Raw genomic sequence first — 27,106 nt, forward strand, 5'->3', positions numbered from 1 at the left:
TGTTGCCCTGGCCATGATTGCAGGGGTCTGAGATTTCCCAGAGGGCTGGGCCCTCAGGTGGGCTTGATGGGTGCCCTCCAGGTCAGGAGAGGAAAGATTGGTGACAGGCATTCTTGCTGGGCTTTTGCCCTCCCACCAGAATGCTTCAATCTCCTGTGCGGAGAAGGCTCTTGGGTTTCGGGCTGTTCATAGCTGGAAAATCCCTTTATGGATTCAAGGTGTCGTCTGTAAAATGAAGGGGCTGGATGCATCGAGGTGGATTTTCTGGCCCCGTGTAGTGTTACGGGGTTGCCTTAGGAAGTGTTCCGCCGCTCCTGCCTTCAGGTGCCGGTCGGTCCGGGAGAAGAGGACCGGCGTTTTCGAACCCGGCCCAGGCCTCCCCTGCGTGGCTGTGACGTTGCTGCGCCCCGCCCACTCCGGGTGGTGACGCGTGGCCACGCCCCCGCGCTGACGTCACCGGTCCGGTTCCCTCTCCGGGGAGCGGCGGCGGACGCGCGGCTCCCACCCCCTCCCCTCTCACGGGCTCTCCCCTCCCCAGTGGTGGCCGCGACCCGACCCTCTGCAAGGCGATGGCCCGCGCCCCGAGCGCAGGCTAGTGTGCCTGGGTGCCCGGCCATGGGCTGTATCGGCTCTCGGAGCCCGGCGGGTCAGGGTAAGAGGCGGAGGCCGAGCACGGGCTAGGGAGTCTGGCTGCGGCCGCCGGTGCGCGGTGCGCGGTGCGCGGGCCGCGGGTGGGGGGGGCCTTGAGGAGGGGGGCCGGTGTCGGGAGAGGGAGGAGCCTGCACCGGGAGGCGGGCCAGGCAGCAGGAGGGAGCGGGAATGAGCGGGGAAGGGGCCAGACTGACTCCGGTGCGCTCCCACGGCCTGCCTGCTTCGGGGTTTTGCGGGGCAGACGCGTGGTTTCGCCGCCGGCAGCCGTGTGCCTACTGCTCGGGGTGTCCGGTGACGCACAGCCCGGGGAGGGGCTGGGCCGCCCGATGCCCCCACCACTCCAGCCCGCGGCGACCGGCCTTGAGCGCCCACACACTCCCCTCCGCCTACACCTGTGCCTTCACTGTCCTGGGAGTGGCCCTGTGCTGGGAACCTGCTTCTCCCAGCCGTGTCCCCATCTTAAAGCGGTAGCCTTTCAACCCCGGCCAAGCACCCTCCCACAGAATTTCTGTCGGACATTTACTCCCCGTTTCGGAGTCAGTTGGCGCAGGGGTGCTGAGGCTCCGTTTGGGGCACCTGTGAACATTGAATCACCTCTCACTTTATTACAGTTGCTGTAATTTCCTGCCCCCATCAGCAAAAGCAAATCACCCTACTTTGTGGAGGGAAAGAGGATCCCAGAGGCCGACCATCAGGGCTTCCTTCCCGCAGTGCTGACCCCTGCTTGGGCCTGGGTTTTCGTGGGTGGCTGTGAGCACCGGGCCTGGCCCGAGTCCTGTGCATCTGAGGTTGGCCAGCTTCCTTTACTGTGGTGTCGTGGATTTCTCCAAGCCTCGGGTCAGGCAGGGCTGGGTTTGGGATGGGTCCTGGGCCTTCAGGGAAGGTGGTCAGTCACACAGGCCTTGGTGTGGTTGGTACTTGATGTTCTTTGGAGCTAAGAGTGGCTGAGATTTGTACTTCCCTTGAGGAATTCTGGGATTCGTAGTCCTAAGTTAACCTCGTGGCTTTTGAAGCTGAGGAGCAGCTGACTGCTCTGATCCCTCTGGCCCTGCCAAGGCTTGGAGTTCAGGAAGCCATCACCTCCTCTAGTCAGGGGTGAGTTTGGCTGACCTCAGAGCCCTGGTTAGGTACCAGCTGGGGCCAGGGATGGCCTGTAACCTGTCTTCCTTCTGGTTGGTAGCATTTCTGGGGACCACCAGCTGGCTGAGGCTCAGGGACAGAGACGGCTGCTCCAGCTAAAGGTCAGTTGTGATGTACATTGCCTGTTGGCACTGTCTAGGGGATGGGCCTCAGCTCCCTGAGCCCCAGAGAGCTTGGCTGAGTCCTGGTACTCCCACCTCCTCAGAGCCATGAGGCAGGAATGTTCTCCTTATGTGACTAGGCGCAGGTTCCAAATGGGGAGGGGACTGGCTCAGCATCCGGAGCCAAAACAGGAATAGAACTGGGAGCAGAGCCTGGAGCGGTTCTAGGCTTTTGGTTCTCTGCATCAACACAGCCAGCATGCCTATGATTTCTGTGCTGGGCAAAATGTTTCTGTGGCAGCGTGAAGGGCCTGGAGGACGATGGACTTGTCAGACAAGTCGCAGAGGTGAGACCAGGGATCATGGATGTGGTCTGGGAGATGATGGGAAGCTGAGCAGTAGGGGCTTACTTAGGTGGAAAAGGAAAATCACTCTGGCTTAGATATTGAGAGCCAGGTTGAAGCAGCGAGAACCAGGCCGGGGCCAGACAGGGCATCAGGAATCGGCTTCAGGGGACAGGGGTGAAAATCAGAAAAAATATCCTGAGTTTGTCAGAGAAGAAGAGTGAAGAGCTGTGGGCCAGCCGAGGCTGCTGAGAGGAAAGAAAGCAGAAGAGAGAGGAAGGCAGCACATCTGCAGAGGGTCCAGGGTGGCGGCGGTGGGGGACAGCGATGGCGGAACTCAGTTGCTTTCCAAGAGAAATGGGTAGGCTGGGAAATGGGGAGAGTCAGAATTTATTATCATCGTTTGGTTTCACCGCAGGGTTCTGACAGCAACATTTATCCAGAGCAGGAAGGTGGCCAGTGGGCTGCCCCAAAGTGGCCCCAGGGGCTGGAGGGCCAGCGATGTGTGAGATAGGGGCTTTTAGAAATGAGGAGAGCACCTGGTGGGCGCTGAGCTTCTGGAAGGTGGGGGTGGGGGGGCTGAGAAATGAAATGGCAATACCGGATGAAAATGGGGATCTTGGCAGAAGTAGGAGCACAGCTGAAAAGCCTTTCCCCTTCCCCTCAGTGTCCTCGGACCCTGCGTGGGCTGTGGAGTGGATTGAACTTCCTCGGGGTCTCTCTCTCTCCTCCTTGGGATCTGCTCGGACCCTCCGAGGCTGGAGCCGGTCCTCCCGCCCTTCCTCGGTGGACAGCCAGGACTTGCCAGAGGTGCTGGGCCCCTGGTGGTGGGGGGAAGGAGGACGGCATCCATATAAAGGGGATCTGCAGCCCCCACCCCCGCCTGGCCAGCCTGCTTCTGGCTCCCTTTTCCGGAGAGCGGAGGCGCTATCCGGCGGCGGGCCGGGAGGCCGCCCCCGTGCCGGTCTGCTCCGCTAGGCGCTGTGCCAGCGGGCGGCGAGCTCGCGCCTTCGGCGCTGACGTCAGCGCATCCCGGGCCGTATCCCGGGAGACCCTGTTGCATGGTGATGGGTTGCCAGGGAGACATACACCTTTTCTCTGGGCCTGGGCCGCAGCTGCGCGGAGCGCCGGGCACGGATGGCGGCGGCTGTGGGGAGCGAGGCGAGGGAGGGAGAGCCAGCCAGAAACACCCAGCAGGTGCTCCTCCCCCTGGGCCTGGCAGGAGGCTGCCAGCGCCACCCCAGGGCCCTGTCAGCCAGGTACCCAAGAGGAGGGAGCGAGGGTGGGCCTCGGGTCAAGGGGCAGTGTTGGCTGTCCTTGCGAGGGACAGGAACGTGATAGTGGAGAGCCGAGCAATGCCGGGGAGGGGAGTGTGCCTCCCAGTTCCTTCAGTGATGGAAACATTTGCTGGGGCTTGTCAGGGAGCGCTGAGCCAGGTGCAGGGTGGAGTTAGCAACTTGGTGCATCCCACTTAGGCCTGGCCATCCCGAGCTCCCTCAGGAGACAGACAAGGGCAATGATGGGGGTGGGGTGGGGCAGAGAAGAGAGAGAGGCTGTGGGCTGAAAATTACTAGCAAGCCACATTTGAGAGAGGCCTTAAGTGATGGCAAGCATTTTTTTTCAGGTAAGGATGGCATTCTTGGCCCAGAGGAAAGCTGGGTTCCTTTTCCTGGAGGCAGGTGGGCTGCCTGCTGACAGAGACTGGTAGAGAAGGGTTTTGTTTTGGTTTGTTTTGAGACAAGTTTTGCTCTTGTTGCCCAGGCTGGAGTGCAATGGCGCAATCTTAGCTCACTGTAATCTCTGTCTCCCGGGTTCAAGCAGTTCTCCTGCCTCAGCTTCCTGAGTAGCTGGGATTACAGGTGCCTGCCACCACACCCAGCTAATTTTTGCATTTTTGGTAGAGATGGGGTTTCTCCATGTTGGTCAGGCTTGTCCTGAACTCCCCACCTCAGGTGATCCACCTGCCTTGGCCGCCCAAAGTGCTGGGATTACAGGTGTAAGCCACCACGCCCGGCCTGAGAAGGGGGTTTGATTGGGCAGAGGAGATCAGCAGTGCATTCCAAGGAGGCTTGGAAGGAGGCAGGGGCATCACAGAGTGAGGTCCTTCAGGGCCTGGGCGTGATGCCTGCACTAGCCTCACTGGACAGTGGGGGGAGCCAAGACAGGATTTTAGAGACAAGTAGCCCGTCTGCACTCCAGGAAAACTGTTGACATTATATCTTTTTTTTTTTTTTTTTTTTTTTTTTTTTGAGACAGAGTTTTGCTCTTGTTACCCAGGCTGGAGTGCAATGGCGCGATCTTGGCTCACCGCAACCTCCGCCTCCTGGGTTCAGGCCATTCTCCTGCCTCAGCCTCCTGAGTAGCTGGGATTATAGGCACGTGCCACCATGCCCAGCTAATTTTTTGTATTTTTAGTAGAGACGGGGTTTCACCATATTGACAAGAATGGTCTCGATCTCTCAACCTTGTGATCCACCCACCTCGGCCTCCCAAAGTGCTGGGATTACAGGCTTGAGCCACCGCACCCGGCCTGACATTATATCTTAACTGATTCATCCAGGCTATGCATTTTAAAGAGATTATTCTGTATTAGGTGATATGCTAAACACTGGGCACTACAGTGACTAAAACAGACTAAATTCCCCACCAGCCAAAGACCGGGCCAAAGACAAGTGAGGGAGACCAACAAGAAACGGGAAATGCCAAAGAGATCATTATCACTCTGTGATTAAAGGCCACAAATGGGGGACACTGACAGAGAGTGATTTCTTAGAGACAAAAGAGGGAGGACAGACCACCCATAGAGGGGCCAGGAAAGCTACTCTGACGAGGTGATATTTCAGCCCAAACTGGAAGGATGAGAGCCAGCCATCACAGTAGTCCCGGGGAGACCGAGCACCACTCACTACACTTTGGCCTGAGAAGATAGCATGGGAGTGGAGGTGGCTGGGGGACACCATTTCTGCTGACGTGGGCAGGAGGCATTGAGGGCCTGAGAAAGGGCAGTGGAGTAGGGGTAGAAAGGATGGGGTAGGAGCCGGGATTTTGCAGGTGGAATCATTAGGACTTATCAACAGATGTGGGCAAGTGAAGCCTAGGGGACAGTCGATGGTAATGCTGAGGCTTGGAGCCAGGCTGGATGGGAGAACGGTGGGGGATGCAAAGGAAAGAGCCCAGGAAGCAGGGCCAGACATGCGGAGAAGGTGTTGGCGTTTGATTTCCATCTTATGGAGTTTGCCAGAACAGCTGGAATGTGGGTTGGAAGACCAGGAGGAGTGGGTGGCGGGGCGGGGGGGGGGGTGAGGGGAGGGGACTCTTAAAGCCCTGGGTGCCACACTCTTCTCCTCCCTCCTCTTCCCTCTCCCCAGAGGTTCCACTTGTGGTTCTTCATTTCCTGCCCTGCCTCTGTCTCCTCTGGGTGCCGGGAAGGTGGAGGATTAGCTGAAGTTTTGCTTCCTGGGGCCTGTCTGAATCTCCATTGCTTTCTAGGAGGACAGAATTCACCTGCCCTAGCTTCTTCTCATCTTACATTTCCCTGTAGCCACTGGGACGTAGGTGCTGCTCCCTCCTCATCCCATCTCCTCCTCGTGCCTTGGCTGGGTATGGGCATGTTAGAGGGAAGCTCATTGTTGTCAGAGCGGCACTGACCTTCTAATGGTGTCACCCAAGGTGAATGTTGGAGACACAGTCGCGATGCTGCCCAAGTCCCGGAGAGCCCTAACTATCCAGGAGATCGCTGCGCTGGCCAGGTCCTCCCTGCATGGTACGCAGCCCCCGCTCCCATGTATCTGGCTTCTCTGTCCTTTCTCCTCCCTTTCGTGCATTCCCTCCGGAACTGTTTCCTGTGAGCACGTGCTGGGGTCTCCCCTCTCCTCCCTTGCTTAGATGAATCCCACCCCCTTCCCCCACCTAAAGGTTCACATGCATCCTAACTACTGCCACCCTTCCACCTCCCTGCCCAGGTGTGCCCTGGCCTGTTCCCTTACCAGGCTTCTCCACTCTCCTGTCTCCAGGTATTTCCCAGGTGGTGAAGGACCACGTGACCAAGCCCACCGCCATGGCCCAGGGCCGAGTGGCTCACCTGATTGAGTGGAAGGGCTGGAGCAAGCCGAGTGACTCGCCTGCTGCCCTGGAGTCGGCCTTTTCCTCCTATTCGGACCTCAGCGAGGGCGAACAAGAGGCTCGCTTTGCAGCAGGTGGATGGCAGAAAGGGGATAAGCGTCACAGTGGTCACAGGGCAGATTTCTTTTGTCTCCTCGGGTCTGACGTGGGGGTCGGAGTCTTTTCGTACCGTTTCTCCTCTCTCCTGTCTCCAAGCCGAGCCCTAGACTTAGTTCTGCTTCTCTGCTAATGCGTTCCGTCCCCACGACAGGAGTAGCTGAGCAGTTTGCCATCGCAGAAGCCAAGCTCCGGGCATGGTCTTCGGTGGACGGCGAGGACTCCACTGATGACTCCTATGATGAGGACTTTGCTGGGGGAACTGACTCAGGTGAGGGCAGCCTGTGCTAGTGCTGTGGAGGACCTGCCTGATAGCCCTTGGGGTCATTCAGAGCCATACACACATCCTCAGCCTGTGGGAGGGGAAGGGAGAGAGACGCACACTCGGACCGGGGAGGCCTGGATACTCTAGGGACGGGAAGGTTATCCACACTCACGGATGGGAGATGAGCAGGCGGAAATGCGTTAGTTCCTTTCCTGCAGGTGCTGAGGCTTCTCTGCCTGTCTGCATGCTTGTGCCTTGCAGTCCTCAGAAAAAGGGGGAAAAAAAGCCAGGCGTGGTGGCTGGCTCACACCTGTAATCCCAGCACTTTGGGAGGCCTAGGCAGGTGGATCACAAGGTCAGGAGTTCAAGACCAGCCTGGCTGAAATGGTGAAACCCCGTCTCTATTAAAAATACAAAAATTAGCTGGGTGTGGTGGCACACGCCTGTAATTCCCAGCTACTGGGGAGGCGGAGGCAGAAGAATCACTTGAACCCGAGAGGCAGAGGTTGCAGTGAGCTGAGATTGCGCCACTGCATTCCAGCCTGGGCGACAGAGTAAGGCTCAGTCTCAAAAAAACAAACAAACAAAAAAAACAACAAAAAACAAAACAAAAGCCCAAAGACCTCAAGGACACCTTCTGTGCAGTGACGTCTCAGGGAGGCTTTGCAGGTCCTTTGCCTCTTCCTCCCTGAGGCCGCCTTCTGGCTGGCTGTGGCAGGGCAGAGGAGCCGCAGCCCCCGGTCAACAGGAAGGCATGCTGGGCCTGGAACACCCACGGGGCCGAGCTGGCTCCAACTCAGCATCCTTGCATTCCAGCCTGTGGGCCTTGCTCTGGACCGTGCTTGCAGAGGGGACCCCGCAGGGCTCTGCAGCTGTGTTCGGCCCTCCTTTCATCTTTCACTCCCTAGACCACGTGGCTGACTTTCTCTGTAGCTTCTGGGCTCAAGTCTCACAGGCCACCATTCCCCACAACCTCTTTGCCTTTGAAGATTACCTCTACCAGCCCCTACCTCTGCAGTGAATTAGCAAGTTCTCCAAGGCAGGCAATACATGAGAACAGGTTGGAGACTGCAGCTGTGGTCTGGAGGGCTGAGGTGAATGTCTGAAGGCGAGATGGAACCGTAAACCACAGGCATTTCTGTTTGATTGAGTTCCAGGCCTGCTTTGACCCCTGGGGTGATGATAATAACTAATGTTTATCCAAGGTTGCTACTAGCCCGTGTGGCATCTTTGTGCAAATTAGAAAAAGGCACCCCTGTCTCTGGCAGGCCAGGGCATGCCGCTGGGTGAGCAGAGTATGGGCTGGACTTTGCCGCCTCTCACTGCCTCGGACGGGCCCCGCGGTGCAGTCGGCACCTGTACGACCAACTGCAGCCGCCCTGCATTTCTTGTTCACTGTGTGCCGGACTCCTGTTCTCATAGTGTTAGAATCTCCAACTCACCATTAAGGAAACCGAGGTCTCAGAAAGTTGTGGCTGGTCCAAGGTTACCCAGCACCTGTCCACTACCCCAGAGCTATGCCAGGGATGGAGCAGGGGGAATGTGGACGACGGAAATGGAGCTAGCAAGCCTGTCTTCTTTTCTGCTCCCTCACAGACCTCGCTGGGCAGCTGCCCCTGGGGCCGCACCTCCAGGACCTGTTCACCGGCCACCGGTTCTCCCGGCCTGTGCGCCAGGGCTCCGTGGAGCCTGAGAGCGACTGCTCGCAGACCGTGTCCCCAGACACCCTGTGCTCTAGCCTGTGCAGCCTGGAGGATGGGTTGTTGGGCTCCCCGGCCCGCCTGGCCTCCCAGCTGCTGGGCGATGAGCTGCTTCTCGCCAAACTGCCCCCCAGCCGGGAAAGTGCCTTCCGCAGCCTGGGCCCCTTGGAGGCCCAGGACTCCCTCTACAACTCACCCCTCACGGAGTCCTGCCTTTCCCCCGCGGAGGAGGAGCCAGCCCCCTGCAAGGACTGCCAGCCGCTCTGCCCACCACTAGCAGGCAGTTGGGAGCGGCAGCGGCAAGCCTCTGATGTGGCCTCTTCCGGGGTGGTGTCCTTAGATGAGGACGAGGCAGAGCCGGAGGAACAGTGACCCGCCTCGTGCCTGGTGGCATGCATCCCCTGGCTGCTGCTAGGGGCTGAGCCTCTGTGCCCACGTGTGGGCTCCAGGCTCCCAGCAGAGCTCCGCAGCCTCGAGGGCTCCTGGGAGCGCTCGCTTCTCCGTTGTGTGTTTTGCATGAAAGTGTCTGGAGAGGGCGCAGGGGCTGGGCTGGGCTGGGGGCGCATGTCCTGCCCTCACTCCTGGGCTTGCCGGGGGTTGCCCGGGGCCTCGGGGGCATGGCTAGAGCTGTGGCAGGCAGTGATGTTCATGTTCTTAAATCCAAATGCCACACGCACATTTCCTCCTCGGATGATGTGAACCGCTAAGGGGGTGGTTGTGACTGGGCTGTGTGGGGGTGCGGAGGGAGGGGGCCCAGCCACCCCCCACCCTCCCTACGCCTCTTTCTTCTCTGCTTTTCTCCTCACCTCCGAGTCCATGTGCAGTGCTTGATAGACTCACCCTCCTGGGGGGCTGGCTCCTGCCCTGCCGGAGCCTCTGGCTGAGCCATCCCCCAGGCCCCTGCCCAGCTGGGCTCGTGCTGTGCTTCACCTCTCCAGCGTCTCTAAATCTTCCTCTTTTTTCCTAAAGACAGAAGGTTTTTGGTCTGTTCTTTCAGTCGGATCTTCTCTTCTCTGGGAGGCTTTGGAATGATGAAAGCATGTACCGGCCACCCTTTTCCTGGCCCCCTAGTGGGGCCTGGGCCCTTTCCCAACCCCTTCTCGGATGTGCGGGCAGTATCCTGGAGCCTCCCAGCCAGCCGGGCTGCCCATGTTCACGCAGAGTTCTCCGAGCGAGCAGGCGAGAGGTGGAAGAAAGACTGGCTCTGGTTGCCACAGAGCTGGGACTTCCATGTTCTTCTAGAGAGGGCCACAAGAGGGCCACAGGGGTGGCTGGGAGTTGTCAGCTGATGCCTGCTGAGGGGCAGGAATTGTGCCAGTGAGTGGCAGCCATGGGGGAGTGTTTCTCCTTGGGGAGGGAAGAGGGTAGAGCCTTTCTTGTCTGAATGAAAGGCCAGGGCCCCGCCCCAGCCAGGCTGTTCGTAAGCACACAGTGGAGACTCTGGCAGATCCTGCATTCCAAGGTCACTGGACTCTAGCTTTTCATGGCTGTGGGGTGGTGCCTTGTAGGCTTTGTCAGGTAAGAGGGCCCAAGGTAAGAACGAGAGCCAGCGGGCACACGCATTCTATATATAAGTGGCTCATTAGGTGTTTATTTTGTTCTATTTAATAATTTGTTTTATTAAATTAATATAAAAATCTTTGTAAATCTCTATATACATCTGGTCATTGGAGGTTCCAGTTATAAACCCATCTTGGTTCTACCCCTTTCCCCTCAAAGGGGGAACAGGGATCAAGTGACCCAAACCCCATCCTGCCAGGGCAGGGCCGATCTTCCTGGCCCTGGAAAACTTGCTGCAGGTGGGCACTGGGTCAGATTCCAGGCAGGATGAGCTGGGAGAAGCTGGCACCCCAGATCTGGAGGGGGATGGGGTGCAGCCTCCGGCTGTAGCTGCCCCCTAACTTCCCAAGGCAGAAGGGATGAGAGACGCAGATTCTGGGCTGATGGCCTGGCTAGCACCATCCTAGGCCACCCATGAGGGCTTCATTGGCATTTGTCGTCGCTGTCAGAAGGGCTGCCCTCCCGGGGGAGGCCATGACGGGAGTGGGGCCCCCAGAGTGCATGCACCTCAGTGGTCTCCGTGTCACTGCTGCTGGTGGCACTGTCTCGGAAGCTGGCGAGGGGCGGCCGGACCTTCACACCCTGTGCCGTGACGGAGCCCTCGATGGCCTTCCGGAGCTGGAAAGGTGAGAGGGACAGATGTCTGGACCCAGAGCTCTCGGCTCAGACTCCTCCCCGCCTCTCTCCCAAGGTGAGCCGGACCTCAGCTTCCGTAGGCCACCATCATCTCACCTCCTTTAGAGTAACGATTCCAATGAGTCTCCCAATACTGGTGACATAAGCATGGTCCACTCCCAGCAGTGAGAAGATGGTGTGAGTCTGCAGTGTGGGGAGAAAACAGGTTGGATTTGATGGACAAGGGGCAGCTCTAAATGACAGGCCACAGGGGGTCAGGACAAGGTTGGCATGGCATAGAAGGGGTGCCACACATCAGGAGGGAAGGAAACCAGACTGCTGGAGGGAAAACAGTAACAACTCTAATAATAACGAGAATGTTTCTGTGTCCAGGCCTCAGAAGCTTGATACTCCAAACCCTAATGCTGCTCACATGGAGAAACAGGATGGGGGGATAATTCTTAGTCCCGTGTCAGAAAGGGGGATGCAGGACAGAACAACTGCTCACACGCGAAGTCTAGTGATGTGCTAGGCTCCGGGCTAGGTCTTACATCATCATTTCATTTCAGTGCTCTCCTGAGAGCTCAACATTAGAAGCAGCATGGGGCTCCACAGAGAAGTGACTTGTTCCTGGGTGGATCATCAGGAGTGGCTATGCAGCCCCAGGCACTTTCCTCACACCCCCACTCCTGTTTAGTTGCAGATATACCCAGAAGGGAGAGTCCACGCCCACCCGAAGGTCCCCGGGCCTGAACGCTGTGCCTCTCGCTCTGCTGCTTCTCAGGTGCCCTCCCAGCTCAGTGGCCAGGTGCGGGGCTCTCCCCTGCTCTGGCATCCCGGTCTTGGTCTGACACATGCTATGCCTCTCACAGTCTGCCTTTTCTGGGGTCCAAGCAGCGTCCCAAGTTCTGCTGAGATGCAGCTTGCAGTCCAGGAGGATCACAGGCACCCCATCCTCCCATGCTTTACTTGCTGTGAGCCTTCCCCTAAGCTTTCAGATATAACCACGAAGGCTTCAGAAACTGTCAGCCAGTTCTCCTTGTGCTTTAAGTAGATTTTCTTGGGGCCAGATGTCTTGAAAAACACTCTCCTGACTCAGCAGTTCCTGGAATTTTTGGCCTATCATTTATCTCACTGTTCTGAGTTTACTTGTAAGCCTCCTGGCTTAATGTTTGGATCAAGATGAGCAGTAATAACAGCTTCTTATCTATCAATTACTCAAAACTCATTTAAATTGCCTGAATACTTTTTAAATGTTCTTACACATTTGAAATTCTTCAGGGAGGGATTTCCAGAACTTTCCTAAATTTCTCCACCCATGGCATGACAATACTTAGAGGGGCGAGAAGTTCAATTTTAGAATAAGCTTTCTAGGCGCCGTGGCTCATGCCTGTAATCCTAGCACTCTGGGAGGCCGAGGTGGGCGGATCGCTTACGCCCAGGACTTTGAGACTAGCCTGGGCAATATGTAAAACCCTGTGTCTACAGAAAGCAGACATGGTGGGTGCCTATTGTCCCAGCTACTTGGGGGTCTGAATTGGGAAGATCGCCTGAGCCCAGAAGGCAGAGGCTGCAGTGAGCCATGATCATGCCATTGCACTCCAGCCTGGGTGACAGAGTGAGACCCTGTCTCTGAAAAAAAAAAAAAAAAAAAAAAAAAAAAATCTGTGTTCCTGCAATACGGGTAACACTTAGCAATTCCTCCTCTTGTCTAACTTGAGTCCTACATGCTACAAGTTAGCTTAATTTCTTTGTCTGACTTAAGAGGGAAACGTTTTTATTATAAGGTTTCCTGTTTTTTTTTTTTTTTTTGAGACGGGGTTTCGCTCTTGTTACCAAGGCTGGAGTGCAATGGCGCGATCTCGGCTCACCGCAACCTCTGCTTCCTGGGTTCAGGCAATTCTTCTGCCTCAGCCTCCTGAGTAGCTGGGATTACAGGCACGCGCCACCACGCCCAGCTAATTTTTTGTATTTTTAGTAGAGACAGGGTTTCACCATGTTGACCAGGATGGTCTCGATCTCTTGACCTCATGATCCACCCGCCTCGGCCTCCCAAAGTGCTGGGATTACAGGCTTGAGCCACCGCGCCCAGTCCAGGTTTCCTGTTTTAATAATCTCTTAGCCTTGTCTCCTTCTGGTCAAATAACCCCTCTCTTCTTCTCCCAAGGAGCCCATTAAATAGTTCCCTTGAATTTTCTTTTTCTCCACAGTCCTAATCAGGTGAGCTTCTGGCAGGCGATATGCCTTTCAGGTTTGCTAACCACTTGCCCCTGGTGGTCACCAAGCCTTACCAATTCACTCCCTAAACAGCCTGGCCATGCCCGACTGTAGCCCCACCTTCCTCACAAAGACCGGGGCTGCAGCAGCCTCACGGGCTCTCCCCCTCTCTGGCTCCCCTCCCTCCAGTCTGGCCCTTCTTATCCTGTGCACTTCGTCAAACTTGCCTACAGGCCAGACTCCCCAGAATGACTCATGAGACCCTTCCTAAGCCAACCCCAGCCCGTCTTTATGGTCTCAGAGTCCACTGTGCACACCAGCTTCCAGCTTCACAATCCCTTATCTTTTTCTGAAAACATTCATTTCTTCCACATTTCAGCTCTTCTCTCATTACAGTATTTTTTTTTTTTTTTTTGAGACAAAGTCTCACTCTGTCACCCAGGCTGGAGTGCAGTGGCACAATCTTGTCTCACTGCAAACTCTGCCTCTTGAATTCAAGTGATCCTTCTGCCTCAGCCTCCTGAGTAGCTGGGAACACAAGCATGTGCCATCATGCCCAGCTAATTGTATTTTTTGTGGAGACAGGGTTTCACCATGTTGGGCAGGTTGGTCTTGAAGTCTTGATGTCATGCTCTGCTTACCTCAGCCTCCCAAAGTGCTGGGATTACAGGTGTGAGTAATCACACCCAGCCTCATTACAGTATTTTAATTTTAGTTAAAAAAAATTTTTTTGGCCACGCACAGTGGCTCATGCCTGTAATCCCAGCACTTTGGGAGGCCGAGGCAAGTGGATCACTTGAGATCAGGGGTTCGAGATCAGCCTGGCCAACATAGTAAATCCCTGTCTCTACTAAAAACACAAAAAAATTAGCTGGATTTGGTGGCATGCTCCTGTAATCCCAGCTACTCGGGAGACTGAGGCAGGAGAATCCCTTGAACCTGGGAGGTGGAGGTCTCAGTGAGCAGAGATCACGCCACTGCACTCTAGCCTGGTGGATAGAGCGAGACTCCGTCTCAAAACAAAACAAAAAAATTGTTAGAAGACAGTGTTGCTATGTTGCTCAGGTTGGACTTGAACTCCTGGGCTCATACAGTCCTCCTACCTCAGCCTCCCAAGTAGCCAGGACTACAGGTGCGCCACCATGCCCAGCACACGCTATCTTTTAAAATTCATCTCAGTGTGAGTAGTAGGAGTAGTGACAGTAATTCCTAACATACATCAAATATTTCCTGTGTGCTAGGCGCTACTGTAGGTGCTTCACGTGTTTCAAGTCCTTTAATTCTTAGAAAACCCAGTGAGGTGTGATCCGAAATTCAGAGATAGGGAAAGGAAGCACAGAGAGGCTCAGAAACTTAGCAAGGCACACAGCAAGCTAGCATGCGGCAGAGTCGGGGTTTGGATTCAGGCGGCCTGGCCCTCGCCCTGGCCCCCGCTGCGGCCTTTACCATTGCTTCTCCACAGGTGGCTCTGAGTGAGTTACTTCCTAGCTGCTGCAGTGATTTCCAGATGCACAGTTCTGGAGTATTCTCCACTGTATTCTCTCCCTTATCCGAATGTTCCCTCCTGAACTGAATCGGGCGACTACCTATTGATTCCTCAGGCCTGTAGGGACACTCTGAATGCTGATCGTTCATGTTCTTATCACTTCTAGTTCTTTGTACTTTTGTTAGTTGGTTCCTCAAAGGCTTCTTCTCTTCCTCTGATTTTTAAGTTTGTAACAAATATCTACTTTGTTCTTTTTCATTTAATTTAATTAGCTATCACGGAGCCCATTGGAGGGCCCATACTTCTTGGGCCTGGGAATAGTGAACTGGCAGGGAGAGGGACAACATGGCCTTCTGGAAGAATCCTGGGAGCAGGGCCAGGAAATCTGGGCTCTGGGCCAGACTCTGCTATGCTGACTTAGGCACAGGACCCACCCCCCTCCCACTGCATGCCTCAGTTTCCCTATGTATTAATATGGTTAAGGCCACAGGCTTTTGAGTCAGACCATCTTGGATTCCAGGCTCAGTTCTGCTACTTATTATTATTTTTTGAGATGGAGTTTTGCTCTTCTCATCGAGGCTGGAGAGCAATGGCATGAACTCCACTCACTGCAACCTCCACCTCCCATGTTCAAGCGAATTCTCCTGCCTCAGCCTCCTGAGTAGCTGGGATTACAGGTGCCTACCACCACGCCTGGCTAATTTTTTGTATTTTTAGTAGAGACAGGGTTTTACCATGTTGGCCAGGCTGGTCGCAAACTCCTGACCGCAGGAGATCCACTTGCCTTGGCCTCCCGCAGTGCTGGGATTACAGGCATGCACCACCGCGCCTGGCCAGTCTGCTACTTATTAGCTGTGTGTCCTTGTGTGACTTGTTCAACATCTCTGAATCTCCATTTCCTCATCTATAAAAACTTGCTAATAGTGTGGCTGTGATGATTAAACACTTGAAGAGCTTAGCACAGTGTCTGGCACATAGCAAGCACTCGAAAAATGGCAGCATGGTCACCATCATGACGTGAGGAGTAAGGAAGATCACTGTGGAAAAGCCTCAGAGGTTTCGGGAGGAAAGCCTGTAAACGGAAGCTCTGCCACGCTGACTCCCTTTTTTCTTGCGACTGCACGCAGTCTGCCACTCATCCGAGGACTTCACGTTCCTTTAGTACCTTTCGCCTTTTCGTTTCTCTTTTGTCCCCTGTGCTTCCTGCCTCAGTCTCTGCTTATCCTTGCTATCTGGCTCTTAGGCACAGCTTGTGTGTGAACTAAATACCCAACATGCAGGTTTTGGGCACATCTATCGGCTTCCTGTCCCCTCCCCCAAGCCCCCAGTGCTTCAAGGCTTGTACAAAAATTTAGCTAAAACACCCCTTGGCTTCTGCTGGTCCCAAGAGCCATTTTGCCAGCTTGCTGGGTGGCCTGAAGATGCCCAGCCATGCGGGCTGCCCTCCTTGGGAGTTCTGGAAGCAGAGAGCTCCTGGTGTCTGCCTCGCCTACCACCAGCAGCCTACTCAGCTCCTCTGCCCACCTCTGCGGCCGCTTTGCAGTTCTGCTGAGCCATCTTCCTGCGTCCCTACCAGTTTCCCTGTGGCCCACAGTCAGTCAGACGTTCTGCGGCCTGACATTCCAGGTCCCCCACTGGGTGCTTCTCATCTTTGTTTATCTCTCCTCTGCAGTCTCCCCACCCCTACTTGGATGTTTGTTAGCTTGTATATTGGATTTTCTTATCCTGCCTGTTTCTCACCCATTTTTTCCCACGTGGGTGTATCAACCTTGGGCTCTGGTGGCCTCCTGCCTAGCTCTGGCCCTGGCCTGGCCTTCTGGCTTCCACCCAGCTTAAGCCCTGTCTTTGTTACTTCTTTGGTCCAGAGTTCCCTCAAGGGCAAGGCTGAGCAGAAGAAAAATGATGCCTGGCTTCACCACAGAGCAGGAGGAGGCTGCTCTCAGCCTCCCATCATCCAAGCAGTATGTCTAAAAAACATCTCAGCTCTGAGCCAACTCCCTTCTCCTCCCTCCTTCCCCACTGGCCTGAGTCCAAAACTTGTAGGGGGACCAAGATCCCCACTGTGTCCTCCTGAGAGCCCAGACCAGCCCTGGGCCAGGCTGCTGGCCCTACCTTGTGCAAAGAGGTCCGCTCCACCAGCTGGAAGGGAGCAGGATCAATTTTGCAGTCACTGAAGTTGACAGGTTCATCTAGTTGCTGCTCCTCCCACTCCAGAATCTGAGGGGAAGAGACTAGGCGGGTTAGGGAGATAGTGCCTGTAGCTGACCTCCACCTCCCTGCAAGCTGCCTGCCCTTTTTCCAACGACATGGTCCCTCCCATGGGGACAGCAGCCAAGACGATGACTGAACACACCCAGGAAGAAACAGGGTCCAGAGTCCAGTGGCACCTTACCTCTTCTGGGCTCATCTCGCCTTCCAGGTCCAAGTCGCTCTAGGAGAGAGGGAGGGAGGCTGGCAGCTAGGGGCTCTGGAGTTTATCCAGCTAGACCCTGCCTCCCTGCCCGGTGCTCCCGAGCTGCTGGAAGAGCGGGCACACTTACTGCCAGGGAGATTCGGACCCGCTTCGACTTGCGCTTCTCACAGGATTCCAACTTCTCCAATTTTTGTCAGAACCAAACCAGACAGATGAGGAGTTGGAGTTACAGGGAGAGGGAGGTGAGGGGAAGTGGTGAGCCCAGGGGAAGGGCACAGTGCAGGGCCCGAGCCGACAGCAGGGAGGGCCAAAGGGCAAGGACAATGGAGGCAGGCTCTGCAGGGTTAATGACAGCAGGGAGAATGGAGGCAGGCTCTGCAGGGTGGTCTCTGAATTGGAGAGGGAGCAGGGGCAAAAGCAAGCTGGGAGGAGAGGCCCAGCCACTCACCTCCGAAGCAGCCTCCGGGGGTGGACTGCCACAGAAGAGGCTCCGGAGGGCGATGCCTCCCGATTCTGTGCTCCCTGTGTTCCCAAACATAAGGCCCCAGGGGGCAATGTCATCTTTTGGGGAGAGGACCAGGAAAGGTAAAGAAGTTGGGGGAAAGGTACCCTAGTTCCAGCCCTAGCCCACGTGGCCAGCCTCTTCCAGCTGGGATGTACCCCAGCGACGGGGCTGGCCAGGGACTCTAATGGATCTCAGCAGCTCGGCTCAGGCTCTGTGGACAGAGGAGAGATGGGCTCACCTGTGGGACTCTCTCCAAGGTTTCTGGTGACACTGGGCCCTCTCTTGAGTGCAGGCTTTAGGGGCTTGTGGGTCTCCCCCCGGGCTGCTGGGAAGCCTGAGTCTTCTGTGTTCACCTGCATGGATGGGAAGGGGCCGGTGGGCCATGGTCCCAGACCACCCCCCTAGTCAGTCCCCAGAATGACATGTGGGAGGTGTTCATGGCTTTTTCTCTCACCTGGAAGCAGACAGAAGCCTCAGGGCTAGGGGCACCCTCCTGATCAGACGGTGGGGAGGTCTGGGCGGCTCTGCGCTCCCGCATGTACTGCCGCCGGCGGGCTGGGCTCAGCTGGGCCCCCAGCAATGCCACCACCTGTGAGCGCTCGATGGAGCCCAGCAGAATCATGGACTCTGGATGGAACAGGTGGAAGGACTCAGTGAGAGGGAGCCCCTCAGCCCCTGCCTTCTCACACACTCAGAGCAGGGCCCTGCATACAGCCCACACCCAGAGGGAAGCCCCCACCTGGCAAGTGCTGGCCTGTTCCCTTTGGAACCAAGGAGACTGCTCCTGAGCTCCCTGCCCCTTCCCGAAGCTTCAACCCTGGGAGATGCCCCTAGCACCTGGGCCCCCTCCTGGCCTCACCAGGAGACTCCACTAGGGCCAGCATTCGGCCCTTGGTCCTGTGCAGTGCCAACCGCAGGTCCCGGAAGGTGCAGCTGAGGGCCACGTGGGGCACATCCCGCACCATGATGTCCTCCACTCGCACCCGGTACTGCCTGGGGGCCGAGAGGGGCGCCTGGTTTATGGTCCACATGGGGAGCATTCCCAGAACACTACCATCCCAGGGCCACAAGGAAGGCCCCACAGCCCAACCATGGGGACAGGGCTAAGGGCCAAGGGGTGCTCCCACCCTTCTTTCTGAACAGCAGGGGCCAGCTACAGCCTCTTGGTGTGTGGACGAGGGCGGCTCATCTCCCAGCTTCATGGCTCAGGCCCTTGCTGGAGGTGGATGTAGGGACCTAGGGTACCCTCTGCCCCTCACCCACTATCCCCTTAGCTCCCAGCCCTCCGTACTGGTGGCGGCCCCAGCCCAGCTCAGGCAGGTAGGGCAGTTTCTTGATTCGGATGATGCTGTCGTAGAGGGAGGGCTGTAGGCTCTGGGCCACGGCGTTGGCCAGGATGACGGCGATCATGACCGGCAGTATGTGAGCGATCTGGCCTGTGAGCTCGAACACGATCACAGCCGTGGACACGGTGTGCGTCACCGCTCCTGCCAATGCAGCCGCCCCTGCGGACGGTCACACTCAGTCTCCTCAGGGTGCCCAGGCTCCAGAAGACCCTCTGCAACCAGGGCAGGTCCTGAGTGGGTCCCTCAGGGCTGCCCAGTACAGTCCTGCGACCGGGCCTGTGTATCTGAGAGAAGCCGGGTTTCTGCCAGCAGGGGGCACCAGAGTCTCATCCTGTGGCCAGGGCGAGGGTAGGGGGTCTTCCAAGGTCGACTGGATCTGAGGCACTCACCGACCACCGCATAGCCCCCAGGCACAATCCGGTAGGTGCTGCTGTCTGTGTGAATTCCATCTGGGAACCAGGCGGCCATACTTTCACCCACCAGACGCCCAAATGCTGCTCCTTCAGGGAGGGGGGTGGGAAGAGAAAGAGGCAGTGGAGGGGGAGGGCGGGGGCACTAGGAAGAGAGAAGGTCAGAGGGTGAGGGAGGGGCCGGCGGGTCATTCAGTGCAGGGCACAGTCCTGCAGCGTCGGGGTTCGGGCTAGGGCTGAACCAAAAACCCACTCTTGGGCAGCAGGATGGTCGCGGGCGGGGTGGGGGCGGAGCGCAGGCCAGGAGAGCAGACAGCTTAGAACTTACCAATGACAAAGACAGGCATGAAGGCCCCACAGGGGACTGGGATGGTGGTGGCCAGGGCTGACATCCAGAACTGCAGGCAGGGGGTGGGTCAGAGGCGAAGAGGCTCCACCTGGCCGCAGGCAGCCCCCAGTTCCACCCAGGAGAAGGCTGCTTCACTGTTCAGGTAGGCTGACCCTCCCAGATACCCCGGAACCCCCAGGCCTCCCAGGTGAAGGGAAGGGACGGACTCTGGAAGCAGATGACTAGGGTTCAGATCACTGCTCTGCCCTCTAGCTGGGTGACTTTGGGCCAGCGACTTCACCCTTGTGCTTCGACTCCCCACCTTTCAAACAGGGTAATAGTGCCTTTCCCATGGCACTGTGGAGAGGCTTCCAGGAGGGAGCACTGCATGGCAAGTGCTTCGAAAGGCAAGCGATGTAAAGGTTAGCAGTGCACACACGGGGAGCCCACCTTCATGAGAATGAAGATGACCAGGGTGAGGAAGACGTTGGCACGTGGCGGGCTCCAGGCCTGTGAGGTGCTGGGTGGTTCTAGCTCCTCCACCAGGCCTTGGCGGACCCATGTCCGATTGTCAAACAGGGTGACCAGCGTCTCTTTCTGTGACAGCTAGAGTGAACAGGGTGCCTCAGGCCGGGGAAGAGGCCCATGGGATCCCACAGTCATGCTGGGGCTGTTGGCCTCGGAGGGAATGTCTTCCAAGGGAAAGCACGAGCCTCTGTTCTGGCTTCGGTTACCTGTCCGGCCATGAACTGCCCAAAGCCCGGGGGGAAGGTCAGCGTGGAGATGAGCAGGGTCACCAGAGCCGGGAAGAGCAGGCGTCTAGAGTTGTAGATTTCACAGCGTCAGTCGTGGGTGGCCACGGGCTGGGCGCCCTCGCATATCTCAGGGCTGAGGTCAGAGCACAGCCTTGGCTCTTTCATGAAAGCTCTCGGTCCTGAGAGGAGGCCCCCTTTGCTGTCTATGGTATGACGGCCCCGAGGGTCATAGTGGACTGCGGTTATTCTAAGAGCAGGGGTCTGACCCACAGGCCTTTCTCTTGACCCCGGACTCTGTAGGTGGGCAGCAGCAGCAGGCCCATCTCCCGAGCCCTCCCAGGGCCCCCTGAGTTGTTATTCCACCCTCCACCCTCAGAAGCCCATCTGAAGGGCGCGTCGTGTGAGGGGGTGGGGAAGTTTCTGCCTCTGCCTGTCTCTCTGCAGTGACTTAGGGTGAAGGCCAGTGTTGGGGGAAGCTGGGGTCACTCGTGAAGTTGACCAGAGGTTGCAGGGAGCAGGTTCAGCTGGTTGCCCTCTCTCTGAAGGACGTCAGTCCCAAGGGAAGTCATGTCTCAGGCCTCCCCACTCCCAATCCTCAGGGTTACACTGAGAGAGCTGTGTTCTGAAGATAAAAAAATCTCAGGTGGGCATGGTCGCTCACGCCTGTAATCCTAGCACTTCGGCAGGCCGAGGCGTGTGGATCACCTGAGGCTGGGAGTTCGAGACCAGCCTGACCAACATGGAGAAACCCCGTCTCTACGAAAAATACAAAATTAGCTGGTATGGTGGTGCATGCCTGCAATCCCACCTACTCAGGAGGCTGAGGCAGAAGAATTGCTTGAACCCAGGAGGCAGAGGTTGCAGTGAGCCGAGATCATGCCGTTGCACTCCAGTCTGGGCAACAGAGTAAGACTCTGTCTCAAAGAAAAAAAAAGAAAAAAAAAAACCTCATCCATCCCCATGGGTCATGGGGGGAAACTGAGGCTCAAACGCTCTCCAGAGAGCACTCCCATATAGGCCAGGCCAGAGGACCTGACTAGAAACTTAAAAGTGCCAATTTTCAGGCAATTCATGTGAACACAAAAGTGTTCAGTCAACACTGCTGGCTGATTTCTCAGTGGAGTGCCTGTTCTGACTGGGCGGCTGTCTCGCCGTCACTGTCCCCTGGCCTCCACGCAGCCCCCATACAACCCAAAGCAACCTGGAGAGGAGCTGAGAGCCACTCACTTCCTCATGAGGAAGCGATTGATGGTTTTCTGCTTCCGCATCACCTGGACAATCTTCCGGTTCAGGTAGACAAAGAGGGCTCCACCGAAGCCACTAGCAATACTGGAAAGGGGAGAGGCACCCGTGTGAATGCGCCTCCTCTGGAAACCTCCTCCTCTCCGACACCCCCAGCCCCTCAGCTCCTCACCCAATGACAGCAAAGGCCGGCAGCTCCTGCAGGTCAAAGGGGAAGTCGAGCCGGAACCGGGTTTTGAAGAGGGCCGTGATGGTCTCTACAGGGAAGAGAGGCAGAGGGAGGCAGGCCTAGCCTCCTGGACCCCTGGCCTGGCACCATCTCAGGCTGCCCTCAGCCCCCGGGTGCCCCACCTTCATCCCGGTTCCAGACTGCCAAGACCCGGAAGATGAAGGCACTGAAGGTGGCCGCGAAGAAGCCCCGCCAGTAGTTCCGCACCGCGAAGAAGGTGGAGGTGACCTCGATGCTGAAGAGGACGCCTGTGAGGAGGAGGGAGGCCGCCACTTGAGTCCTGGGTCTGGCCTGTGGCCTCAGACCCAGATGAGAGGGGCAGAGGAGGAGAGGCCAAGGGCAGGGTTATGGGGCTGGGCTGACCTGGGACCCCTCCTACCTCCAATCGGTGCCGCAAAGCAGCAGCCCACCCCCACGGCACAGGCGGCAGCCAGCATCTCTGTGTTCCGGGATTCATTCTGGCGAGAGTGGTGGCAAGAGGGGGTCAGCCGTGGGCTCAGCAGCCTCTGCCCTCCACTGTCCCCAGGGTGCCCCTTACCTCATAGATACCCCCAAAGAGGGAGAGGAACTTGCTGAGAAGGGCGGCACACATGCTTGCGATATGCACAAAAGGGCCCTGCGGGGAGGGGCAGGCGGTGAGTCGGGAGGGGACCGCCCTGACCTTGGCCTGCCTTCTCTTCTGCCAGGAGGAGCTCCTTCATTCCCCAGCCTGCACTGACCTCTTTGCCAAGTGGCATCCCGCTGCCCAGGGCGCAGGTCAGCCCGATGACCTTAGCGACAAAGGTCTTGAGCGTGAGGTATTCTTTCAGCACCACTCCTCGGAGGATGGTCTTCATCTCAGGGATGCCAGAGCCTAGGGAGGGAGCAGTCTCAGGAGAGGCATTTGATGTGCCCATTTCAGGGGTCCCGCCTCTGCCCTCCCCTTCTCTTTGAATGTACCGACAGCCTGAGGGGCCAGGATCTGTGTGAATCCAGCTGAGAAAGTGATGAGGACGACAGGGTAGGTAACCCAGGCCAGGTACTGGAGCAAGATGCTGGCATTCAAGCCCCGCGACATCCACTGCTGGGCTGTGGGAAGAGGACCTGCTGGACCCCCAGGGCACCCCCACTGCTGGGCTGTGGGAAGAGGACCTGCTGGACCCCCAGGGAACCCCCACTGCTGGGCTGTGGGAAGAGGACCTGCTGGACCCCCAGGGCACCCCTACTGCTGGGCTGTGGGAAGAGGACCTGCTGGACCCCCAGGGCACCCCTACAGCCTGGTCACTGGACCACACTGATGGAATACCACACAGAGTCTGTGCACGGCGGAAGGAAAGGGTCCCTCAGAGCATTCACTGGGACAAAGCCAAGAAGCTGTGCCCTATGGGAGTGGCCGAGATTATGCCCGAATCTGGGCAGTCAGACTGGCTGGGCAAAGTGGTCAGTGGCCAAGAAGCCAAGATGCCTTCCTCCATGTCTAGACGAGTATGGCATTGAAGCAGGAGGGTTCTTCCCAGTCCTCCCCCGCCAGCTCTTGCCCTCACCTTGTAGACAGGCAGCAATGGCATAGTCCATGGCCCAGCTGACCAGTGCCATGAGGAGCCCCAGCAGGACCAGGAAGATCCAGTCTTCACCAACCCTGGATACTAGGAACTTGTGGCAGCGGACAGAACAGACTGGGCGCAGGTAAGGGAAGAAGCAGGAGGTTGGCACCAGAGTGCTCCTACCCCCTTTCCTGCCCCCTCAACTGCCCCATCCCCCATCAGCAGCTCTAATGGCCTCTGGTCCCCTCAGGACAACACAGCACAGCCAGGTTCCCTGCCCCAACCCAGTTCTCACTGCGGCATCGGGCGCAACGGCTCCGTCCATATTCCAAGAGCTCTGGGGCAGCCCGAGGGGAAGGGGGACCCTTCCAGGGCTCAGGCCCTCCCAGGCGAATCCGAGCAGCTTCCTCTTTGGCAAAGGCCCCGAGATCCTGAGTGTACCGGCCATACATCTGGAGCAACAGTGGGGAGGGGGGCGCTCGAGGTCATGGGCCGAGTGGGGATGCAGGGAGGGTTCTTAGAGCCTCCACTCCCCTCTCCCAGCCCCCACGCTGGGTATCCCTCCCCGAGGCACAGCTCCGATTCTGGCCCGAGGTGTGGGAACAATGCACATTGCAGACTGTGGGGGCTGTCCTGGCCACAGTGATGGCGACAGCCAAGGTACGGGGACACAGCTCTGGGGGTGGCAGTATAATCGGTCCTCTTCTCACAGGCCTGGGGCGGGAGCACTGAGGAGGAGTGAGAGGGAAGGCCCCAGAGGAGGAAAAGTTGGAAAAACCTATGGCACAGTCTAAAAGTGGGAGGCGGGAAGGTCAGGGAATAGGGGGTGATCAAGGGCACATGGGCAACAATAAGAGCCTCGTGGAGCTCGGGGCAGCTGAGTTGGGCCCCGGAGCAGGCGAGGCCCCAATCCTTATCACGTTCCTCCTGGGCCTCTGGCCTGTGATGAACTCAGCTGCACCCCTCCCAGCCACCCTAATCCCCTTGTCCCCATTCTCAACCGCCACCCCCCCGGCCTGCCAGCCCAGCTAGGAGTGGAAAGCCTCTCTCCCGGGGTGGGTGGAGAGGTCTTGGTGGCCTCAGCCCCACTCTGGACCTGCACTGAGCCCAGCAGTGGGCTGGGGGACAGTGGAGGCTTCGGATGGCTGGGCTGCGACTGTGGATGCTGGGGTGATGGGACGGGAGAGTCGCCTGAACCAGGGCTAGACCTGCCAAGCTGGGCGTGTGTTGGGGGCGGGGAGGAGTAGATTCCGGCTGCCACCCGCAGAGCTTCGGGACACAAAGGGCTCCTGTTGGGGCTGGGATGGGGGGGAGGGAGGGAAAGATAGAGCGGGTAAGAGATAGAGTGAGGAAAGGGAAAGCAGAGAGAAGAGAGGGAACTAGGGAGCAGAAAGGAAAAGAGCAAGGCGAAGGGACGGGCAAGAGAAAAAAGGGAATGACAGTGGAAGAAGTCGGAGGAGGAGGCGAAGCGCGGAGAGTGTGGAAAGGCAGGCACAGTGTAGGAGGAGGGAGGTGAGAGTGGGGAAGACAAAGGACGGGACGGGACAGGGGAGGCTGGAGCACAGAGTGCCCGGGACAGAGCTGGCCCCTGAGAGCTCATTCCAGAGACTGCTGGAAGGGACGGAGATGGAGGGCTGGCCGGTGCAACAGAGGCACCATGTCAGAGGCCAGGTACCTGGCTTACTTGACCATGCTGCTATCCTGGTCTGGGCAGACTGACAAGTCTCTCCTACCCCATCCCAAGGAATGGTTCCTTTACCTTTACCTACTCCCACCTCTCCCTGCCATCCTGATTCATCCAGCTACTCTCTCCTAACTGGGCACCTCCCAGACTCAGTTAGAGCCTCTCTTCCCCAAGACGTTCCCTCCCTGCCACCTTCCTGGGCAAATTCCAGCCCAAGCTGGTAGGGGCCCTTCCTTTCTCTAGGGTTGGGTCTTCCACCTCAGTGACATTGGGGGGGGGGGTCACGTGGCTTCTCAAATACCAAGTAACAATGGGGGCAATGAGTCGGCTCAGAGCCCAGGACCCCTGCTTCTAATGGGGTCAAGTGACACACCCTGGGGTGGGTGGGGGCTGGCTACCCCGCATCAGCATGGACAAAGGTCCCAATTCCCACACTCATTCCTGCTTCACCCACCCTCCCTAAAGCTCCTGTCCCCCGGAGTGGCAAGCCACCTTTTTCCAGAGTCAACAGAAGGTCTCCTGCCAACGATGGGTGTGAAGCCCTCAGAGGTAGGGGCTGGGGCTGACCCTCTTTCTACACACTGGATTCTATGCTTAGCGCGGTGCCAGGCGCATGCCAGGGACACAGGGAATGTCTTGGGTGGCAGAGACAGTGGGGTGCAGAAAGTTCAATGGTGTGAATGGTGCCGCGGAAGGGGCAGTGGGTGCTGAGACTTGGGCCCAGGTGGTGGGGGGAGAGGCAAAGAAAACGTGTGTGTTGGGGGGTGAAGGGAAGGGCACCTGGGACAAATACCTGGTGTCCTTGTCCTCTGCAGGCCCTCAGCCTCAGCGAGAAGCCAGCATCCAGCTTTCCATCCCTTCGGCCCCGCAGCCTCGGACTTCCGAGCCTCAGTTTCCCCAGCTCAAAAGGCTGGGACGGGATTCGGGTAGGCCCCTGGTCCTCGCGCTGCCGAGGGTAACCTGGGGCAGCGGTCCCGGACCGCACTCCTCGGGCTGGGCTCGGCTTCACTTACCAGGGTCTGCTCGTATTGCAGCGCCCGCGGCTCCATCCCCTCCTCCGCTGCCGCGGCCGACGCCATCTCCCTGCACTGCCCTCTCGCCTCCCTCGGCGGCTCCGGCTCTGCCCTCTGCTCGGCTTCCGGCCCGCAGAGTCCGCGCCGGCGGCCGTCCAGTCCCCGCAGCCCGGGAGGCCGAGAGCAGAGTGCGGCGGGCCCCGGGCGGGCGCCGCAGGCGCAGCCTCCGGCTCCTGTCCCCTCCTCGGCGGGCGGGCCGAGGGCGGTGCCCTCTGCGCTGCTCCGCCCGCCCGCCGGCCCATCCGGAGGCGCCGGCCCAGCCCGGCCGGGGTCCGCGCGGGGCCTCCCGAGAGGCGGCAGGGGGCGCTGAGCAGACGGGAGCCCGCGCCGGCTCCCTGCGGAGGCCGGGGCAGGAGAGGGGCGCCCGGGGCAGGGCAGGGGCGGGTCCGCGGGCACGTGGAGGGGCCGGGCGGGGTTGGCGGTTCCCTGCGTCCGGGCAGGAGGGGCTGCAGATGCCCGAGGTCCGCAGGGCTCGGGGCTGGGGGTGCGGAGCGGTCTACATCGGACGCCTCCGGGTCAGCCCGTTAGGAGCCGCCTCCCCATTCCCCGTCCGAAGGGGCGAGCGGCTCTGACAGGCCTGTCAGGGGTGAGCAGCGAAGCTGGGAGGATCCGGAGCGGATCGGGGCCGGCTTCCTCACTCCTTCCTTTCCCGGGGCTCCCCCGGGGAGGTGCACCTGGAGCAACCCGGCCTGCGGGGTGTGCGGGGGTGGAGGTTGGAAGGGCCCCGGAAGGGGTGGGCCGGAGGAGGGGAGCTCCAGGGGCTGGGAGTCCACGCCCGGGACGCGGGCCCACGTGGGGAGCAGAGGTCGCTTCTCCCTGGCTGGGCCCAAGGAGGAACCCGAGTCGCTGCTGCCGTCCCTCCGCTTTCGGGGAACCGTCTGCGGGTGCTCGGGGTTCTCTGTCAGGGGCCGGGGAAGGATAGAAAAGAGGGCGGAGCGCGTGCAGGATGGACGGGCAGCGGAGCGATAGTGCGAGAGGAGCGAGGGCGGCGCCCAGGACGCGGACAGGGTGCGGGAGAGCCAGTACCAGGAGGAAGGGCCATTTGGGAGGCAGAGGCGGGGCTCGGGGGGCGGGGGCAGTGCCCGGGGAGGGGGGTCCTGGGAGAGAAGCCGCCACCCAGGAGGAAGGGCCAGTGCGAGGGAAGAGCTGGTATCCAAGGGAGAGGGCAGTGCTAGGCCGAAGGGGTACAGAGGGAATCCGTGTCCAGTAAAGGGGAACGCGCAATACCAAGCTGGAGCGGGAGTGCCTAGGGGGCGGGAGCCAGGCTGAAGGGGCGGTGCGCGGGAAGAGCAGGGCCTGCG

At 58.3% G+C, this 27,106-nt stretch overlaps 2 protein-coding genes across 12 annotated transcripts; one reads left to right on the top strand and one right to left on the bottom strand.

Moving 5' to 3' along the window:
- The first annotated feature begins 441 nt into the window (after positions 1-441).
- Positions 442-10,072, top strand: FAM131A (family with sequence similarity 131 member A). Of its 8 annotated transcripts, none has more exons than XM_010337654.3 (9): positions 442-652; positions 1,263-1,746; positions 1,832-1,892; positions 2,033-2,239; positions 2,904-3,046; positions 5,906-5,999; positions 6,250-6,432; positions 6,609-6,725; positions 8,316-10,072. In XM_010337654.3, exons 4-9 carry the CDS (start codon positions 2,152-2,154, stop codon positions 8,789-8,791), a joined length of 1,101 nt encoding a protein of 366 aa, XP_010335956.1. In that variant the 5' UTR covers positions 442-652; positions 1,263-1,746; positions 1,832-1,892; positions 2,033-2,151; the 3' UTR covers positions 8,792-10,072. The 8 variants fall into 8 exon arrangements, with proteins under 8 accessions (XP_010335956.1, XP_074260736.1, XP_010335957.1 ...); XM_074404635.1 differs by having other exon boundaries at positions 1,263-1,439; XM_010337655.3 differs by lacking the exon at positions 1,263-1,746.
- Positions 9,074-26,813, bottom strand: CLCN2 (chloride voltage-gated channel 2). Of its 4 annotated transcripts, none has more exons than XM_010337653.3 (25): positions 25,746-26,813; positions 23,344-23,500; positions 23,049-23,180; positions 22,465-22,593; positions 22,245-22,378; positions 22,064-22,141; positions 21,905-21,983; positions 21,648-21,773; positions 21,469-21,553; positions 21,282-21,383; positions 20,034-20,118; positions 19,750-19,905; positions 19,300-19,369; positions 18,951-19,061; positions 18,507-18,720; positions 18,075-18,208; positions 17,670-17,842; positions 17,454-17,568; positions 17,159-17,232; positions 16,838-16,888; positions 16,690-16,728; positions 16,410-16,514; positions 10,712-10,798; positions 10,487-10,597; positions 9,074-9,382 (listed from the first exon to the last, which is right to left on the bottom strand). In XM_010337653.3, the coding sequence occupies exons 1-25, from the start codon at positions 25,809-25,811 to the stop codon at positions 9,074-9,076; spliced, it is 2,922 nt and encodes a 973-aa protein (XP_010335955.1). In that variant the 5' UTR covers positions 25,812-26,813. The 4 variants fall into 4 exon arrangements, with proteins under 4 accessions (XP_010335955.1, XP_010335954.1, XP_074260735.1 ...); XM_010337652.3 differs by having other exon boundaries at positions 16,838-16,891; XM_074404634.1 differs by lacking the exon at positions 9,074-9,382 and having other exon boundaries at positions 10,009-10,597.
- Between the last annotated feature and the right edge of the window lie 293 nt (positions 26,814-27,106).

The sequence above is a fragment of the Saimiri boliviensis genome, chromosome 8 (genome assembly GCF_048565385.1).
Source record: "Saimiri boliviensis isolate mSaiBol1 chromosome 8, mSaiBol1.pri, whole genome shotgun sequence".
NCBI lineage: Eukaryota > Metazoa > Chordata > Mammalia > Primates > Cebidae > Saimiri > Saimiri boliviensis.